We start from the raw sequence: 20,474 nt of genomic DNA on the forward strand, positions 1-20,474 counted from the left end.
GTTTATTTTTAAACCCTGCTTATTGTGTATTTTTTTACATCCAGGAAATATTTTAAGAAAAGTTATTTTCAAGCCAAGATTATTTTTTAACCAAGATTAATTTGTAACCGAACTTAACTTTTTACCCTGGCTATTTTATAACCCTGGTTGTTTTTTTAACCCACATTATTTTGTGACCGGGTTTTTTCTAGCCAAGTTTTTGTTATACCGCAGGTTATTTTCTGACGCAGTTTTTTTAATCTTTGTTATTTTGAAACTCAGGATATTTTTCAACCCACGATATTTTGCCACTCAAGTTATTTTTTAACTGTCGATAATTGATTAATTTTTAACTCAAGTAATTTTTTAAGCCAGGTTATTTATTAATTTAGGTTATTTTGCAATAGACGACGTTTCGCAAGAGAGTCATTTAGATCGAATCTTGTTTCTTGTTTTTATAAATGATCGTCCTACAGCCGAAGAATTAGCGCTGGCCCTGAGCTGCTATAAAGCAGACATCATCGCCATCTAGGAAATGCGATGGGATGGACCCGGTGAACAGAGGATAAAAAACAGCGATATGGTGACTGCTACCGAGAAAACCAACAACGCTTATTTGGATTCAGCTTTGTCATTGGATCCAGACTTAGGCAACAACTCTTGAGCACGAACGAGTGCCTTATGGCCATCCTCATCAAGGTTGAATTCCGCAAAAACACCAAGGACATGTTCTTCGAGCTCCTGAACAAAGCATATGAGTAGTGTGCTAGTTACGATGTTTATATTGTCCTGGGTGATTTTAATGCCAAGTTAGGAAAGGAAGACCTCTTCGGTGGAATAATCTGGAATATAACCTGCACGACAACATTTCCGATAACGTTCGCAGGCTCATCGGTTTTGCTGCTGGGAAAAACTTTATAGTAGCCAGTAAATACGTTTTTCACACCTCAATATCTTCAAACTAACCTGGAGTTTTCCAGAGCAATCTACCGTCAACCATTTTGACGAATGACCATTTTGCGAACGACGATAGACCTGCTTCCTGTATCATTGATGTCCGAACTTTCCGAGGAGCTAACATCGACTCGGACCACTACCTCGTTTTTACCAAGGTAGCATTTCGGGTTTCCAGACCTAAGGCAAAACAGGGAGGTGCTGAGATAAGTTACATTGTCGAACTTCTACAATCGGAAGACATCGCTAAATCCTTCTCTGACAGAGTCACAAGAAACCTCTTTCGAAGTTCTCTGCCGCCAACAGAAGTAAACGCACCCAACTTGTAGCGCAGAACTGGAGACATCTAGCTAGTGAATTATATTTCTCATCTCTCTTTGTATTGGTTTTAGACATTTTTTTTATTTTGCAATGGCTGGACAATTCAGAGTAGATTATTGTAATATTCGTAGGCTAAGGGCAAATTTTTTGTTGGCATACCGCCATATTGTTTCACACAGGCCAACTGTTTTGGCACTAAGTGAAACCCAAGTAGATGAGGATTGTGATAATGCTGAATTTTTTATTCACATGGCCTCGCCATATACATTAGAAATGATGTTGCTTATCAGCTCTTACCACATAATGGTCTTTGCACCAATTCTTTTTTTAATTATATGTGGTTAAAATTCTCTGTAAATAAGCAAATTATTCACTACTGCTTCCTTTATTGAAGCCCAAATTTAGACAGAGTATCAAATTCTCGTGAATTTAATGCTTTGTCTGATTCCATCCAAAGAATTGTTACGTCCTATTCTCGCACTGAAATCGTTGTTACGGGCGATTTCAATGTACACAATTCTTCATGGCTTCAACATTCAGGCCAGATAACACCCGATGGAGTGTGTGCAGAAATCTTAGCTGAGTTGAACCACCTAACTCCCACCCGAATATCGGACGTTGAAGGTAGAGCAGAAAACACTCTTGACTTGTTTCTTACCTCTGACCCTGATAAGTGCACTGTTAGTGTTCTAACTTCTCTAGGCACAGCTGACCATTGTGTTATATCAGCAAATTTCCCGTATCAAAACTGTTCAGTTAAAGAAAGAGCTCCTAAGAGAACCGTTCGGTAATATGAGAAAGCCAACTGGGACGGTCTCAATAATTACTTCAGGATCTTTAACTGGTCACTATTCTTCCTCGATAGTGACGTTGACGCCAGCGCTGATATGATCACAAGCTTTTTCATCTGTCCTACTCCTCAGGTCTCGTTCCGATCGGATAGAAAACGGCATTTGTCCACCCTATTCCCAAAAAAGGTGAATCTTCCTAAACTGGTGATCTCATGGTTCATCTCACCGAACAGTGGAACAAATCATTACATAGTTTTGGAGAAAGTAAGATTTTGATATATCAAAAGCATTTGATAAGGTTTGGCATCAGGCTCTCTTATCGAAAATGCGTGCTTTCGGTTTTCAAGAATCCCTCCTTCGTTGGATTAGTAACTGCCTTTCGAATCGTTCAATACAAGTGGTATTGGATGAATTCAAGTATGAAAACCACAAAATATATACTGGTGTGCCCCAGGGCTCTGTTCTATCTCCAACACTCTTTCTCATTTTTATTAATGATCTTTTGTCTGCAACATCTAATCCAATACATTGTTTCGCTGACGATAGTACTCTTAGCTTTTCATATTTGTTTTCAGATTCACATCCCTCTTCTTCGGATGTGGAACTGCAACGTGAAAATATGATAAGCTCATTCAATTCCGACCTAAACAATGGGGCCAGAGCAGCACTCATATGTCTTTCGAAATACAAGTACTGATCCAAACAGATCCCAAGGTACTTTACTACACTTTTATTCGCCAGTGGCTGTCGATTTGGTCCAACGATCACTAGATTGTTCCAGTTCTTTCTCGTATCCCTTGAGGCTCCAAACAGCGGAGTCCTGAACAGCATAGTTTGGTATTTCTGAATGTTGATTTTCAACTTCCAGTCATCACAATATTGCTGAATCTTGTCGAAGTCACTTTGCAAAAGTGTCTTGATAACCTCAACTTTTGGAGCTGTTCTGTACGCAATTAGGTCGTCGGCGTACGCTATTGCCTGAGTCAGACTTGCTATCAGATCACTGGTGTAAATGCTGAATAAGATCGCCGAGTTAACCGCTCCAAGCTAAGTAGCTTAGACGCAGCATGAATAGTGTCATGTCCCGCCTTAAAGCCGAACTGATTATCCGAAATTACTTTGTTGTTCTCAGCCCACTTGGACAGAGCTCTATTTATAACTTTCTCGAATACCTTACTGATACTTGGCAGCAGACTTATTGAATGGAGATTCGGGGGATTGGAGTTGACCTTTCCCTTTTTCGGGAGAGGATGTACCACAGCTGTTTTCCAACGGACCGGATAATATGCATTATTTAGAACTTTGTTAAACACAGTGGTATAAATGTCCACAGCTTCCTGAGGTCAATGTCTTAGTCAATATTGGGTATACCATTGACACCTGCTGACTACTTTTTCTTTAATAAATCGAAGATGTGCTGGAGCTCTATCTTCGTGACTAAAAGGGTGTTAGTCCCGTTTTGCCCGGCGATGATGGCATTTGCCAAGTTTTCTTCATTGAACCTGGTAAAACCGAGGTTCTCGGATCGCCAATGCGTTATGTTGTTACGCAGGTAGAAGTGGTGCTGCAGGGCTCTATTCTCCAGGTCGTGATTAGAGCGAATGCTAGGATTCACCTTGCACACTTGCTGGAAAGTAGCCCCCTATAACTCCGGTCCTATTGCGAATATCTCCATATTGTACCCTTTTACTTGGTCAAAGAATTTAATTTTCCATTTTGCCTAAGAACAATATGGACTTGTGCTATTGCTATGTTGTAAGTTAGTTTAGAAGACATTTTTTGAAACAAAGTTCTCACCGAAGAGTTGAATCAGCATTGAATTCAGGATTTAAAATAACATTTAATAGAAAAGCTTCTATCTAAATCATAAGCAACGATTTAAACCCTAGCACTCGTGGCGTAGTGTTTAGTGCATTCAAGCCCCCCTGTGCCGCCTTCAACTTTTTCATAGGTACTAAATCTTGTGAACAATTGAAAAATCGTCCAAGAGTAATTTTTGCCATAAAAAAGTGCTTCCTCATTAAATTTCAGGTACATACTCGCACATATTTTACTCGTTTTGAAAAATATCAAATTGAAATACTTTTATACTAATTGGCCCATTGACACTTTCTCATTTCTAAATGTATATCAGCCTTCACATAACACTTGAAAAAGTGACAGCAGGACTACTATACATATACACACAATACGAACTCATATGAAGATAAAACCAAAATATCCAAAACATCACATCCTTATAATAGAAAAGGACTGACATTTAAGGATAACGTCTTCCGCACACAGAGAAGAAAGATATCGACAGCGAGCACACAAGACAATATCCTACATATAAATATATGTATACGGAACGTATAACCAAAATCAGAGCTATCAGAGCCTGCAGGAACTAATATTTATGACTGTATCGCATTAAAAATCACCTAAATTGTCCCACAAGTCAATACTAACAACGACATCGATTTGTGGCACATTTTCTCACATACTCGTACATATAACATATTATTAATACAAGCTTGTATGTGAGTATTTCTAAGGATATTCTGTGCGTATCAATAAGCATGAAGATAGAGGATATATCACAGCCAGAGCTTATACAGCTCTCAGTTCTGTGCACATGAAGACATAATATGTGGTATCAATTTTAACTGAATCCACAAAATGGGTGTGAATATGTGGTAAACACGAAAGAAAAGGATATATTTTTTTTTATGAAGGCTTGCGGCATCATAATTCATAGCCAGACGACAGATTGTGGATGTGTGCACAAATTGTTCATTGGCGTTCGTCTCCTTCTTCCTTCTGCCTTTTCTGTTTTCATCCCCATCTTCATCTTCATCTCCCTAACTGGTGTCTCTATTTTCGATAGGAACCTTATGAAAAATGATAGCTATTGATTCTATGGCTGCGATAATGAATTATCTTGGAAAGGAAATATCAATGAATTTCTAAATAATGTAATAAATCTATTGGACATCAATACCTAACCTGTGTATGAGATTTGTGTTTTAATTATTGGAATAGTTTTGATATTATGGAAGGTAAGGCAGGCTTAATTGATGAATAATGAAAGCACCAATCAACAGACAAAGAAGCAAACATTTTGAATTCTGAATCTGTTCAAAATATAAAATGACGTTTCGGTGTTTTTAAAACTGCAGCTGGATACCAAAGCTGACGAGACATATTTATTTCTGTTGTATCGGAATTTGACAGTCTATAACTTAATTGTATAAGGCAAAATTCATTTCGAACCCCTAAAATCATTTTTTTCGAAACAAAAAATTGAATTTAAATATAAAATCATTTTTAAAATCATAGACATTGTAACCTTTCTTCAAAACAATTTAGAAGATTCTTACGAGATCTATTGGATCGAAGAGTTATGAAATACTAACGGTTAAGAACTAATTTGTTCAACGAAGCTAACATGGTTAAAAGACCAACGAAATTTACAAGGTCAACAAGACCAACTATACCTATTACAACGATAACGAAGAGTCTCACAAGACTCACACGAAACCAAAGATGTCAACGATATAACCGAGACCAACGACACCAAAGGGACCAATTCTATTTCAAAGATGAATGAGTTCAACTATATCGGCAATAAAAATAACAACGAAACAAACGAGATCAACGTGATCGACGAGATTAACGAGATCAACGAGATCAATGATAGCAACGACACCAACGACGATACCAATGATGTCAAAGAAACCAATGATAACAACGATGCCAACGATTCCAAAGAAACCAACGAGAATAAAGAGGCCGACGAGTACGATGAAATAGACCAGTAGAGTTTAACGTTACTATTTTAATCAAAGAGACGAGTGGAGGCAAAGAAACCAACGATGCCAACGATTCCAAACGATTCCAGTCATCGCAATATTGCTTAATCTTGTTGAAGTCACCCTGCAAAAGTGTCTTGATAACCTCAATGCCAACGATTCCAAACGATTCCAACGAAACCAAAGAAACCAACGAGATTAAAGAGGCCGACGAGAACGATGAAATAGACCAGTTGAGCTTAACGTTACTATTGCAAACAAAGAGAAGAGTGGAGGAAAAGAAACCAACAGATCAACGAGATCAATAAGCTCAATGAGATCAACGAGATCAATGAGCTCAATGAGATCAATGAGATCAACGAGATCAACATGGTCAACGAGATCAACGATATCAACGATACCAACCTTACCAACGATTCAAACGATACCAATGATGTCAAAGAAACCAACGATACAAACAATGCCAATGATACCCTCGATAGCAACGATACCAAAAAAAACCAAACGAGACTGAAGAGTATAATAAGGCCAAGGATTAAGACGAAATAAACAGGGTAGTTGAACCAGACTATTTATGTCAAAGAAACGAGTGACTGCAAAGAGACCAACGAAAACAACTAGACGAACGAAATCAACTATTTCAACGATATTAAATATAGTAACGATACTAGTACGATGTAATATGAAATATACCGACTATAAAGAGACTATTGAGATCAAAGAGACCAACGAAAATAACGATACTAACGAGATTAACGAGTCAAACAATACGAACGAGACAAGCTAGACACACGTTTAAACAAAACAAACGAGAAAAGATAGACCAACGAAACCAATGAAATCAATGAGTAAGACGAATCTGACCACCTACTCCGAAAAGGCCAACGAAAGCGATAAGTCCTACAAGTCTGACGAAACCGCATGAGACAAATTTTTCAAAAACCCATTAAAGGAACAATTCATAAACTGCATATTTATTTGTGAGAAAATATAAAGTCTTCCTTTAAGACATCGGATAGTTTGTCAAAATTCTAAATAACTATTTGCCACAAGATCAAGTGTGCGTTTAACTGAAGTTTTTCTTCAACTTAAGAAGTCAAATTCAAAAGTACTCAAATAAAGTCTCCAAGTTTTTATATTCTCAAAATCGTGTGTAAAGACATTTTATACATTTCACGTCACTATTACTTCTCATATTTATGCATATTTGAAGCTACCAAAGCATTTATCATCTATGATGTTATTTTTTCCATTTCTTACATCGGTTAGTCTAACGCTCAAAAAAATATAGTTCATAGAATATAAAATTTCTTTGGAAAACTTTTGAAGCTTTTGTATTAGAGAAATATTTTATATGTGCGATGCAAAAATGAGCACACCACATATCACCATAATTCAAACCCCAAAGGACACTTATCCATTTACGAGCTGACAATAGGGTTGCAGTGGCAAGAATAAAAAATGAAAAACACACACACACTTATCACATAACTGTTCATATGTACACAAGACTATATCCTGCAATATAAATGAAAAAGTTGAACAACAAAAATACAAAAAAAATAAAAAAAAAAACAGAAACATAAAAATGCCAAAGGAAATTCACAAAGCAATTTTTCTCTCTCTCGCTCTACAAAATGTAGTAGTTTTTTTTTTCTTTTTTCGTCTTTTTGTCGAATATTCAAGTCTTCATGCAGCTTCACTGAACACTATCCAAGTAACCAATATACTGTGAAACTCTGGTGCATCCGAATGTATAGGGAAAAGATACAAGATACAATTCAAAAAAAGAAACTCTTAAGTCTTAACCACACAACACAAAAGAAAAATTAAATAGCTAAAGTGCTTTTATATGTTGAACGTACTTGTTCCATGGTGGCGATTACTTTTGAGTCTTCAATGAGATAATAAGAGATTTGTGAGTATGTACTCGTACTTACTTTTCGATAGTTACGCGCTTTGTGGATTCAAATGCAAATTTTAAGTAAGGGAAAATGATGAATCCACTCAAAAAAGGTATCTTATTAAATTAAGGGAAAAAGGAAGTAAAGTGAATATTGATTTCTCATCAAGTTCAATAAAAGAAAAGGTTCATCCATTGCTACAAACATCTTAAGCTAGATTTCAAGAATAAAACTTATTTCATTCTTTTAAGTACACTAAAGCCAATTACCAACAGTTGACCTTATTACACAAAACAACTGCTTAACAAATTTTATTTCACTTTTCTAAAGTGCAATAAGACCATTTGTTTAAAGTTGATGTTTTTCCAATGTTGTAGGGACAAATCTTCAAAGAATTATTCTTGTCATGAAAAGTACTTTCTCAAATTACTCTTTCGGATCCGACATAAAAATTGTAGGTCCCCTCCAACCCTGAAATGATTTACACACATGAATGATTGAGATTGAGAGTTTTAAGTCAATAGGGCCTAAAACGGTTGCGCAACCTAATTTATTTATAAGCTGCATTGTCAATTAAAGAAGTTAAAAAAACAAAGACATTAACAAATTGAAAAGGGATTTATCACAAAGAAAAGTGTTTGAAATTATTTTTTAAAAAGAGGCTGGGATGCGAAACACTCTGATAACTTCCCATCCCGTCTGTCACTTTGTCTTGCTTAAAAGTTTGTCTATATGTACTCGTATATATGTATTTTTACCAAATTTGCGTACTATTTCTTGTAGATTTTATTTTTTATGAAAAAAAAGGGCTGTTGGATTTTTATGTAAAAATTACTGAATATTGAAAACAATATTTTCTGTGAAATAAAATAAATTTGAAGCCAATATTTTTTAATTTTTGAAAAGCTATTTGAGCCGAAAGTAAACTTTTACCAAGTTTTAGTATTGTTTTTTTTTTAGAGTTTTATTTTTTGTAAAAAAACTGTCAATTCGATTTTTTTAAAAATTTCAGCAAATGTTGAAAACAATATTTCTTATAAGATAAAATTAGATTGAAGCCAATATTTCAATTTTTTGAAGAGATATTTGAGTCGAAAATCAATTTTTACCAACTTTTATACATTTTTTTAAGGTTTTTATTTTTTGTAAAAAAACTGTCCATTCGATTTTTCTCAAAATTTGTTCTAATGTTGAAAACAATGTTTCTTATAAGCAAAATTAGTTAGAAGCTATTATCTCAAAGTTTTTAAAAGATATTTGAGTCGAAAATCAATTTTTACCAAATTTTATACATTTTTTTTTTTAGTTTTTATTTTTTGTAAAAAATCTGTCTATTCGATTTTTCTCAAAATTTTTCAAAATGTTGAAAACAATATTTCTTATAAGATAAAATAAGCTTGAGGCCCTTATTTCAAATTTTTGAAAAGATATTTAAATCGATATTCAATTTTTACGAACTTTAAGTAATGTTTTTTTTAGATTTTTATTTTTTATAAAAAAAATGTCAATTAGATTTTTCTCAAAATTTTATTAGATGTCAAAAACATTATTCTTCGTTGCACAAAATTGTTTTGGAGATGAAATGATTTATAAAAAAATCGTTAAATGGATTTTTTTTCAAAAAATATACTTCTTTGATATCACGTTACAATATATTATATGCAATTTAATTCAAGTCTCTAGTATTTTTAGTTCGTAAGATATTTAGGGTTAACCAAAATTTTCACCTTTTTTTCAAACTGCTATGGTAAAAAACCACCCACGCAATTTTCTTGAGAGCCCTTTCTGCATTTTTCTGCCTTATTATCTGTATAACAAAATTTACTTGAAGTCGATATCTCTTCTGGTTCTTGAGCTATGGCCGACGAAAAAACGTCGCCAACGTACGGAGCTGGGAGCTGGGGCCCGGCAACTCGCTGGGGACCTCGACTCCGCTAACAACATGGTCAACCTTGACGTTGTTATCAGCTTTGTTGGTATCTGTTCCCCGACTCTGCAGAATTTTAATTTTGGCATTCCTTATGCCAAAACTAAGTTTGTACTCATCCTTTTCGAGAGCCCCTAGACTCTCCTCGCTAATCCTCAGAAGGTAAGAGGCGCTGGTCTTCTGCGGTTCTTCTGCCTTAGCTACAGCCCAATCGTGCATGGGAACCAGCGGATTTTGCCTCTGAAGACCGCGGATCAGATTCTGTCCGCTTGGCTTTATCCTCTTGAGCAGCAACCAAATGCGAGCCTTCGGTTGTCTAGGGATGTCCTTAGCTGGGATAAGCTTGAGCTTCAAGCCCTATCAGTCATTGCTACCCTTAGGAATGCTTTCACTATACCCCCTGAGCATCTCGCCAGAGTCGAAACTAGGGTAGAGGCCCTCACTGTTTGTTATAGTGTATGAAAACATCATCTCAGAGAGCTTGCCCTCGATAAAGTTCAGCAGACCTTTGCTGTTTGTGGAGAGCTCATCCACAACTGCTACATGGAGGTCATCCCTGACAACCTCACTAAGAGTACGCAGTTGCGTTGCTCCAGAAGATGGTGCTTTCACTGGCTTTATCCGGTTGTCAAGCTTGCTCTTTTTCTGAGACGTGCAAATCTCTACCTGAGATCTGTTTTGCTTAACGGCCTTTTCTCGGCTGGCCAGAAGATTGTTGTATTCATCAACAACCTTCTGGTACTTAATTTTATCTTGGACGTCCCTCTCATGAATCACTCCGGTCTCTTCATTTTTGGCAATCTTGGCAAGAATGTGAGAGGCCGTTTTGAAGCGGTTCCTGAGAAGAGCGCCTTCCGATGGTTTGTTGGTTCCTCGAGTTGCACTGCTACTCGAGGGTTTCGGTTTTGCATACGGTTTAGGGTTGCTCACAAGTGCTGGAACTACCAGCGCTAAATGAGCCCCCCTTCAATGTCTCCTGGCTGGAGGCCAAGAGTTCATCCTCCAAGTCTGTGTATGGTTCTACGTTTGTCATGTCTAGTTCGTCCATTTTGTAAAAGTTTTTTGAATGTTGGTCCCACGAGTAGGTCAGTAAAAAGAGGTCAGCCCTGGCAGAGGCGATATACCGGGGTAAGGCAGAAAATAAGACGGACCCTGCCAAGGCATCCGAACATACAGTTTTAAGCCTAATCCGAACGGCAAATTTGAGAAAGCACTTTTCATGACACGAATCACTCTTGGAGAAATTGTCCATTCCTCACAAGAGGCAGTACCCGTGCAAAAAACTTTAGTTGGAATAGGCAGGAATCGAACCCAAGACCTCTCGCATGACAGTCCATCGCACAAACCATCATGCCACGAAAAAAATAAACTGAACGTAATAACTCCATGCTTACGCTGAAAACATTTAGGATAGAAGGAATGTGATTGATTTGTAGTAAGCACCTTCTACCTACTAATAACATTCCTTCATTATCATCATAAACATGTCCGAGCACGCCAATGAACTATTTTTTATTCGTTTTGGACACCTACCTTACTACACAACCAATAGGCGATCGTTTACAATTTAAACATACATGTTCTGCCTCTTTCTCATCTTCAGATAATTTATTTTCCATCCCGGTTTTTCTTATATGAAATTAAAATAATGTTATCTAAAGGAAAAAGCCTTGAACGAACTAGTTGAATACACAAACAATTGTTTTCGTTAAGTATTCTGACAAGTATTTTTCATTCCCGGGATGAGTTGTGTCTTGGGATGAATAGCGTTGTTTTTTGACAAATCAAATGGCATTTTAATCTTTGAAGACAAACTTATGTGACAGGTATAGTTTTAAATATATTTTTAAATAAAATAGCAGATATTACCGCGATCCAGGAAATACGATGGGATGGGCCGGGCAAAAAGAGGATGAAAAACTGCGATATTTACTATGGTGACTGCTACCACGAAAACCAACAGCGATAATTTGGATGCGGCTTCGTCCTTGTAGCCAGACTTAGGCAAGAAGTCTTGAGCTATAGGTGCATCAATGAGCGCCTGATGACCATACGCATCAAGGCTAAATTCGGCAACATTAGCCTGATATGAGCGCACGCCCCCACAGAAGAGAAAGACGACAACACGAAAGATATGTTCTTCGAGCTCCTAGACAAAACATATGAGCAGTGCCCTAGCTACGATATTAAATAGTCCTGGGCGATTTTAATGCCAAGCTAGGAAGGGAAGACATCTTTGGTTGAATAATCGAAAGGAACAGCCTGCACGACAACACTTTCAACAATGGATTCAGGCTCATAGATTTTGCTGCGGGGCGAAACGTCATGGTAGCCAGTACGCGTTTTCCACACCTCAACATCCACAGTTTTATGAACACGTGAAACGAAATTCGCAGGTACATTAACCTAGAACCGAAGGCTGCAAAGACGAAAGTGGAAACATCATAGTGAAACCGCAGTCAATGCTGAGGATATGGAAGGACCACTTCTGCAGACTGTATAACGTCAACGACGAACTGAATTCCGCTGTCAGGCAGGATGATCCATTCAACATAGACGACGAACGCTAACAATCCCGTCCTCCCGACTTAGACGAAGTAAAGACTGCCATATCTAAGCTGAAGTCTAAAAAAGCCGCTGGAGCGGATAGCTTGAATGCCGAGCTCTTAAAAGCAGCTGGAGATAAGTTGGTAAGGAGCATGCACCAACTTATCTGTAAGATATGGTCGGAAGAAAGCATGCCCGATGAATAGAACCTCAGTATTGTTTGCCCGATCCTGAAAAAGGAGACCCTCTAAACTGCTCTAACTATAGAGAAACCAGTCTATCTAACATCGCCTATAAAATCTTCCCTGCCGTAATATGTGAACGTCTAAAACCCATCGTCAACAACCTGATAGGTCCTAATTAGTGTGGTTTTAGACCAAGAAAGTTCACAGTCGATCAAATATTCACAGATCCTGGAAAAAACCCAAGAACACCAAATCGACACCCACCATCTTTTCATCGATTTCAAGGCCGCATATGACAGCATCTACAGGGACGAGCTGTATAGAGCCATGTCTAGTTTTGGCATCCCTGCCAAACTCGTCCAAACGCTGCTCCATAAAGGTTGGACACAACTTAACAGAACCTTTCGATGTCAAAAAAGGTTTTAGACAAGGTGATGCGCTGTCATGCGATTTTTTTTACCATCGTGCTTGAAAAATAGTGCAGAGCTCACACGTCAACACTCAAGGTACTATCTTTTAAAAGTCTGTCCAATTACTGGCATATGCTGATGACATTGACATAATCGGAAGAACTCAGAGTGATGTCAGTGGGGCTTTTGTAAGTATTGAGGCAGATGCGGCAAAAGTGGGTTTAACGTTTAATGAGGGCAAAACAAAGTACACGCTGTCGTCAAGAAAGGACATACAACACCGACGTCTTGGTCAAGACGTGACCATCGACAGACGTAACTTTGAGGTAGTCAAGGACTTCGTCTACCTAGGCTCCGCTGTAAACGCAGAAAACAACAGCAGCGCTGAGATCAAACGCAGAGTAACTCTCGCTAACCGCTGTTTCTTTGGACTAAGAAAGCAATTGAGTGGTAAAGTCCTCTCTCGAGGGACCAAAGTGTTGCTATATAAGACCCTTATCATCCCCGTCCTGCTATACGGTGCAGAAGCATGGACCATGACAAAAGCGGATGAAAGAACCTTGGGTCGCTTCGAGAGAAAAGTTCTTCGTGTGATCTACGGTGCCATATGCATCGGAGGGGAGTGGAGGAGAAGATGGAACGAAGAGCTGTACGGGCTGTAAAAGTCCAACGAATAAGATGGCTGGGTCACGTAGAGCGCATGGAAACCAATGCTCCGGCCCGGAAAGTCTTCGAATCCGCACCCACAGGACAGCGCAGTAGAGGAAGACCGCGGATAAGGTGGCGCGCACAAGTGGAAGGTGACCTCATCCAACTTGGAGCTCAAAATTGGAGACATCTAGCTAGGGACCGAACTAGATAGAGAAGTTTGTTGGGTGAGGCCCTAGTTCACACAGGACTGTAACGCCTCCTTAAGTAAGTAAGTAAAGTATTTTGAAATCTTATATATGTACTTTTTTTAAAAAGACTAGTTGCATACAGGAGGTGCGACCCCGTGCATTTTATTTTTATAAAAATCCAAAAGTCCGTTTTTTTTTATATAAAAATAAAATCTACAAAAAGTAGTATACGCAAATTTGGTAAAAATTGATGTTGGGTTATTGATATCTCTCAAAATAATTTCATTTATCCAATTTGTAAAAATTTGAGAAATGCTACTAAAATTGGTAAAAATTTGTTTTTGACTTAAAATCTATTTACCGAAACTAGATTTTCAAACTAAACTATTTCTTTTAAGAATAATTTAACTAAAAAATTTTTTAACCCAACACGAAAACCTACAAGTTATCAGTGTGGGTCGCATCCCAGCCTCTTTTTTAGTTATGGTTTTATCAATTTTTATTTTAAAATAGTTTTTTTTTTCGCAATTCAATAACTTCCATTTAGAATTCTTCTAAATAATTTTTTTTAATAAAGAAAATATTAGATAACTGTACATATATTATTTAGTAGATACCCAACTGAAAATGTATTGTAGCCTCATGTAATAGCCGAAAAAGCTATCAGTTTTGTTTTGTACATTTACTGAATACTTTTATCTGATTCGTTTGTTTTCTTATTTTATCTATTGTTTTATTCTTCTTAAATTTATTCAAAACTAACAGACAAAATATTCAAAAGATATACAAATTCATACATTTCCACGAAACGCACACTTGGGACCTTATAGAAATCAGCCTCAATGGTTGGCTTTTGAGTTTAACATTGATATCGTTAAGCAGACGATATAAGTTGTTGTAGACCAAAGTAAGGTAAAAAAACTCAAATTTCTGATTTAAAATTTTTGAGTTCTCTATTTTTCCTTTAAATTTTTGAATTAAGATTCTGAATAACCAAAATGTCTTCTAATTTTGAGTTACAAAAGACAAAAACACCACTGTTTTTATTAAAAATAAAATAATTTTCAATTGCAGTTTCTTATGTTTAAAAAAAAAACTTAAAAAGTTTTCGAGCGATATTTTTAAACTTCTGAAAGTTCAAAAACAAATATGGAACTTTGCACTTCAATATTAAAGTGTAGTTAATGTTTTAAAATACACACAAGTCTTTTCCTCTGCTGATATCTATCAGTCACCCAAGAGTCAGATATAAAGTATCAAAATCCCTTGCACGTCCATTTAACTTATATCTATCACTGCCAACGTTAAGAGTTGTCTTGCAGTTACAGGAAAAGAAAAAAGTTTCTAGTGAAAAATCATCATCAAAGTAGAAGAAGTCTCAATTTACTCACCTCACTCTCATAAAACGGGAACTGCACGAAGAGGTGTAATGGTGAATAATTGGAGCACACTTTCAGGACACATCACATCGTCATCACCACCAACCAAGAAGGCGAAAGGGGTGCAAATGTGTAACTTCTGTTCCGGTTAGCACCATTTACTAGTTTCTAGGTTTTTACTAATACAAAATGATGCCGCTTATATAGAGGCTCAGTCTCCATGAGCTCAAATCAACTTCTCATTATCATCGTTATAAAGGCTAAACCATCAACCATCATCATACTTAGGTACATATAAACTTATACCGACTACGACGATGCGACTTATTGAAAATGGCACGCAATTGCATCTATTGAAGTCCCTCGTTAAAGTCATATACTAATGTGGTCATTTCAAAAGGTAGAAGGGGGTCGATGGGTCACGTAAGAAAAAATAAAAAAAAATAAAGTTGGATCAAAGCCAAGCTCGGGCTAGGACCTTAATTCAGCTAATTTAATTTTTATATTCGTCCTTTTTGTGTTTCCTTGCATACAATTTATTCCGTCCGACCCTCTTGAGGATTTGCCTCATTGTTATATTATTCTTCTATACTATATGTATGAAAAAGGACGAAACACACAAAGGATAACAAAATAGAGCACGAGGCTTACTTGAAAATGTTGAATGCCGGTCGGTCGGTCGATGATGGAGGACTAAAAAACGAAAAACGTAAAACGTAAAACGAAAAATGAAGGACGAAGGACAATCGATGTTTTGTCATTGAGTCTTTCACTTTTGCCATGATCTATGAGAAAATGTCGAAATTTACTTAACAGACACTCAAGCATTCAGCAAAAATAGAAAAAAAACAAAAAAGAAATTAAAAAACTATAGGAAAACGACACAAAAAGAAAACGGGTTGTGCTGAGTGGAAAAATTATGATTTCCTGAGAAGGTTTTGGACTATGTCCAGAAGCAACACTGCGCAAACTGTGATGGGAATCGTAAATTATTTTACCACATTAAATTTGCTATGTCCCCAACCAACCCAACTACCTTTACCTTTTTAGCAAAAGGAAGAAAATATCAGCTCGCGATTTTTGGTTGGTTGTCGTTGGCGATGTCAGTTGGTTTTAGTTCAAGGGTGAACTTGATATGGTGTCAATGAAATTGTCATGTGGTTAATGCGGATTATGAAGTTAGCTTTATGAGAGACAGCACACACTATGAAGATGGATTTATTTGGGTTTCGTTGTTGTTTTGTTTTTTGGTCGAATGCCAAGTCACTTACAAAATTATAATAAAGATGAATTCAAGGTTAAACTTTTCCTATTAACATGTTTTGTACACTCTAAGCCCCCAGTGTGCGCTAACAATATGCAAGACGATTATAATTCATTTAACGATGTGATATAATTAAAAGAAGGTTATAATGTGGATTGGTGAACTGTATGCAAGACGTAAGAACTGGACCTTGTTTGTCTATATGTCGACAGTCTTTTTTTTATTTAAAAAAAAAGCCTTATCTTAAAAAATCAAAGATCACGTACATACTTGGTTTATAGAACATTTTTTAAGCAGTTTTTTTAATTTTGTCAGTTTTTACTTGCGACAAGTATTGCCTTCTTACAACATTTTGAACTCGAGGCTTTATTTGAATATGACGTTATGATAGTAGAAAAGTTTTTCAATAAACAAAATATTTGTGTATTGCTCCAAATTTAAATAAAGTTGAAATACAATCTCAATGTACGAAATTACTTTGCACCGAATCTCACACCGGAAGCCATCAGGACAATTTTTATTATAGAGGAGAGTTATTGCGGCTTAGTTTCATACCTCACCGAAGCGTATCAAATGAGTTTAAACCGAAATATGACATTACAAGAAAAAAAGAATAACATTTTGACGATAGAAGTTTTGGAGAACATCATAACGTCCACAGCCATTTTAATCAAGCTAATCTAGTTCCCTGAAAAGCTAAATCACCGTGGTATGATAAGGACTGTCAGTCTGCGAGGAAAAAATCTTTTGCGTTTTTAAACTTGTACCAAAACTTCAATGCCATTTCTTTAAAAGCCGACTAATAGAGCCTTTAAAGCTATTTACAATGCCAAAAAAGTAAACTATTTGAAGAAACAAGCAGAAAGTAAAGCTGTCTGCAGAAATTCTTCGGATTTTTGGAGAGCAATAAGAAGCCTTATAGGAAAAACGTTTGGATCAAAAACTCCTTTATCTGCATCAACATTTTATCAGTTGAATGCAGAACTTTTCTCTCAACCAATTCAGTATGCCAAGCCTTATTTCGAAAGCCTAATACTAGATAGCGAAATAACAATCTCAGAGGTTGAAGTAATTGTAGCGAATGTTAAGGAAAATAAAGCTCTCGGAGTTGATCGGATCCCAAACGAATTCTTTAAATATGCAACAGAAGATTTTCTTAATTTAATTTTTATTTAATGATATCTTCACCACAGGGTTTGCACCAGATGCTTATAGAAAATCTTTTATTTTTCCCCTAAACAAAAAAAGAGATAAGATGGACCCAGTGAACTATAGGGGTATATATTTTCTTAAATCTTCGCTTAAAATATTTATGGAAATCTTAAGATGCCACCTCAGTAAATGGGCCGAAAGTAAGCACCTTCTCAGTGAAGTACAAATTGGGTTTAGGAAAGGATATTCTACAGTGGACCTCATCTTTAGCTTGACGAACATTGCTGAATTATATCTTAGAGCAGCTTTCTATTCTATCGACAGAAAAACCCTAATTTACAAGCTGTTTAGAGACGGAAAATTTGGAAGGTTAATTGAAAACATCTACAAAGAAACAAGGTATACAGAATGGGATGGGCAAAATTTGTCAGAGTTTCTTGCGTTCGCTGGATTGAAACAAGGTTGTAATCTCAGTCTCTCACTATTTTGCCTTTACATTCAAGATTTGAATAATGCATTGCGATGTGGCATATCAATCGATGGGTTCCCTATTAAAATACTTATGTATGCAGTCGACCTAGTTCTGCTATCGTAATCACAGGACTCCCTGCAGTCAACGATCAATAAATAAAGGGATTACTGCTTTATGGAACCTTACTGCTAATCTCAACAAATCAAAAACGAAAGTCTTTTGGAGAGGAACTGGACCTTTAGCTGCAAATGAAAAATGGTACTATGGTGAAGATTTAATCGAAAATGTCAAATACCTTCGTTTTACTGTAACGAGCAACCTGAATTCCGTGAGAAGAAGATATCGGCTTCCAAAAACGCTATTGGTACAGTATGGCAAAATATTTACGGAAATTCGGATCTCTTTTTCAGCACCAAATATTGAGTTTTTACCGCAACGTCTCAGTCCGTCATGTTGAATGCTGCAGAATCATGGCGCTGGCGCCCTTCGGAGACCACTGAAAAACTCCAATTCTTTTTAAAAAGACAGTTTCGTCTACCGGACACAACACCAAACTATATTCTTCTTATCGAAACTGGGTTATCACCACTGTACCTAAAATCACTTACATTTCATTTCAATTACATTGTTAAACTGATGAACATCCAGACCGATAAAATTGCTAGGAAGATTGCAGTATCAGTCATAAGGTCCCAAAGTTCATGGTTTGAAGAATGGACAAATTTAGCAGACTCGTGCGAAATACCTTTCAGCTTTGAAAATGTTACAGAGTGGAAACCTCTTCTCTGTAATTTACTGGAAAGCTTCCATTACAAAGGAAGGGAAGACAACATAGAGAAGGCGAAAAGCTCACTTCACAGAGAAATATATTCAAATCTCCAATATGATTTAGGACAAGGCAACTATTTCAATGAAAATTTTAGCTGTGAACAAATATCTTTCCTGTTCCGAGCAAGAGGAGAATTCTTATCTTATAACTTCATACCGCACAGAAATAACTTAGCTCTGATTTGCTCCATATGCAATACGAAAGGAAAATATAGTTCATTTCATCGCAAAATGTCCAATTCTGGCAGAAATCCGACGACAAATATGGCAACAAAATATTTTAGAAGAAGTTGATTTTCTTTAAATGGGAAAAACTGGCAACAACTAACGCAATTTATTAAAATAGCAGCTTACTATAGAAGAAAAATAATAAGTGAAAGCTTTTAAATTTAAAATAAAAAAGAGGCTGGGATGCGACCCACACTGATAACTTCCCAACCCGTCTGTCGATTTGTCTTGCTTAAAAATTTGTAGGTTTTCTTGTTGTTTTAGAAAAGTTATTAGTTGAATTATTCTTAAAAAATTTAAAATTACGAACAATATCTTTCATATTAAAAAAAATAGTTTAGTTTGAAAATCTAGCTATTTGAGTACAAAGTATATTTTTAACAAGGTTTAGTATTGTTGTTTTTATATATATCAATATCTCAAAGTTTTGAGAAGATATTTGAGTCGAAAATCAATTTTTACCAACTTTTATTATATTTTTTGTTAATTTTTTTAATTTTTTGTAAGAAAATTGTCTCTTCGATTTTTCTCAATATTTTTCAGAATGTTGAAAACAATATTTCTAGTTAAAATTAGTTGGAAGCCATAATATCAAATTTTTGGATATTTGAGTCCAAATTTAATTTTTACCAACTTGGAGTAATGTTTTTTTTTTGGTTTTTATTTTTTATAAAAAAACTATCAATTCCATTTTTCTCAAGATTTAACCAGATGTTAAAAACATTATTTTTCGTTGCACAAAATTATTTTGGAGATACAATTATTTTTATTATTTTTTTCGTTTTTTTTTTTTTCATTTATAAAATAAACAGTTTATTTAATTTTTTTTTTTCAAAAAATATACTTGTTTAGTATTACGTTACAATATATACGAGTAATATAAGATTTAATTCAAGTCACCAAAATTTGTCCCCTTTTTTGTAAACTGCTATGGTCAAAAACCGACCCACGCAATTTTCTTGAGAGCCCTTTCTGCATCTTTCTGCTTTATTATCTGTACAACAAAATTTATTTGAAGTTGATATCTCTTCTGGTTCTTGAGCTATGGAAAACGAAAAAAAACGTCGCTTACGTACGGACGTACGGATGTCATGAAATGTCCTATATGAAGTTAAATATTGATTCTGGACTCAAACATCTTATTTACAGTAGTATTTGATTCAAAACATAATATTTTTGTAAACTTTCGAAAAAATTAAAAAATCAATTGTCAGTATTCTTACAATAATGAATTAAACTCTACTAAAAAATCCTAAATTAAATTGATTCCATAAAGTCTTGAGTATCTCGACAAAAACAGCTTGATCTTTATTAAATAAGTATAGAATATAGAATATAGAATTTTTTAGCAATCTGAAAACTGGTCCAAATATGAAAAATAAATTGGTTATAAATTTTGTAAAAGATGTTTTTAAAAGATTTATTTTTGAATTCAATTCAATTATTTTTCGATTAGTCAAATTGGAAATTTTAAAATTTTTCGAAATGAAAAGAGTATTT

The 20,474-nt window shown here is 35.8% G+C and overlaps 1 protein-coding gene across 1 annotated transcript; it reads left to right on the forward strand.

The window, feature by feature from the left end:
* The first annotated feature begins 5,629 nt into the window (after window positions 1-5,629).
* Window positions 5,630-6,388, forward strand: LOC129944872 (homeobox-like protein HDP1). Its single transcript, XM_056054534.1, has 2 exons — window positions 5,630-5,844; window positions 6,103-6,388. The coding sequence occupies exons 1-2, from the start codon at window positions 5,630-5,632 to the stop codon at window positions 6,386-6,388; spliced, it is 501 nt and encodes a 166-aa protein (XP_055910509.1).
* The last annotated feature ends 14,086 nt before the right edge of the window (window positions 6,389-20,474 follow it).

The sequence above is a fragment of the Eupeodes corollae genome, chromosome 2 (genome assembly GCF_945859685.1).
Source record: "Eupeodes corollae chromosome 2, idEupCoro1.1, whole genome shotgun sequence".
Taxonomy (NCBI): domain Eukaryota; kingdom Metazoa; phylum Arthropoda; class Insecta; order Diptera; family Syrphidae; genus Eupeodes; species Eupeodes corollae.

What these genes read in the sequence shown, in the direction of transcription:
- LOC129944872 (XM_056054534.1), top strand. Translation starts at nt 5,630, where the DNA reads ATGAATGAGTTCAACTATATCGGCAATAAAAATAACAACGAAACAAAC. An exon ending in GAGTACGATGAAATAGACCA is followed by an intron (nt 5,845 to 6,102) that starts GTAGAGTTTAAC and finishes TTGCAAACAAAG; the next exon opens with AGAAGAGTGGAGGAAAAGAA.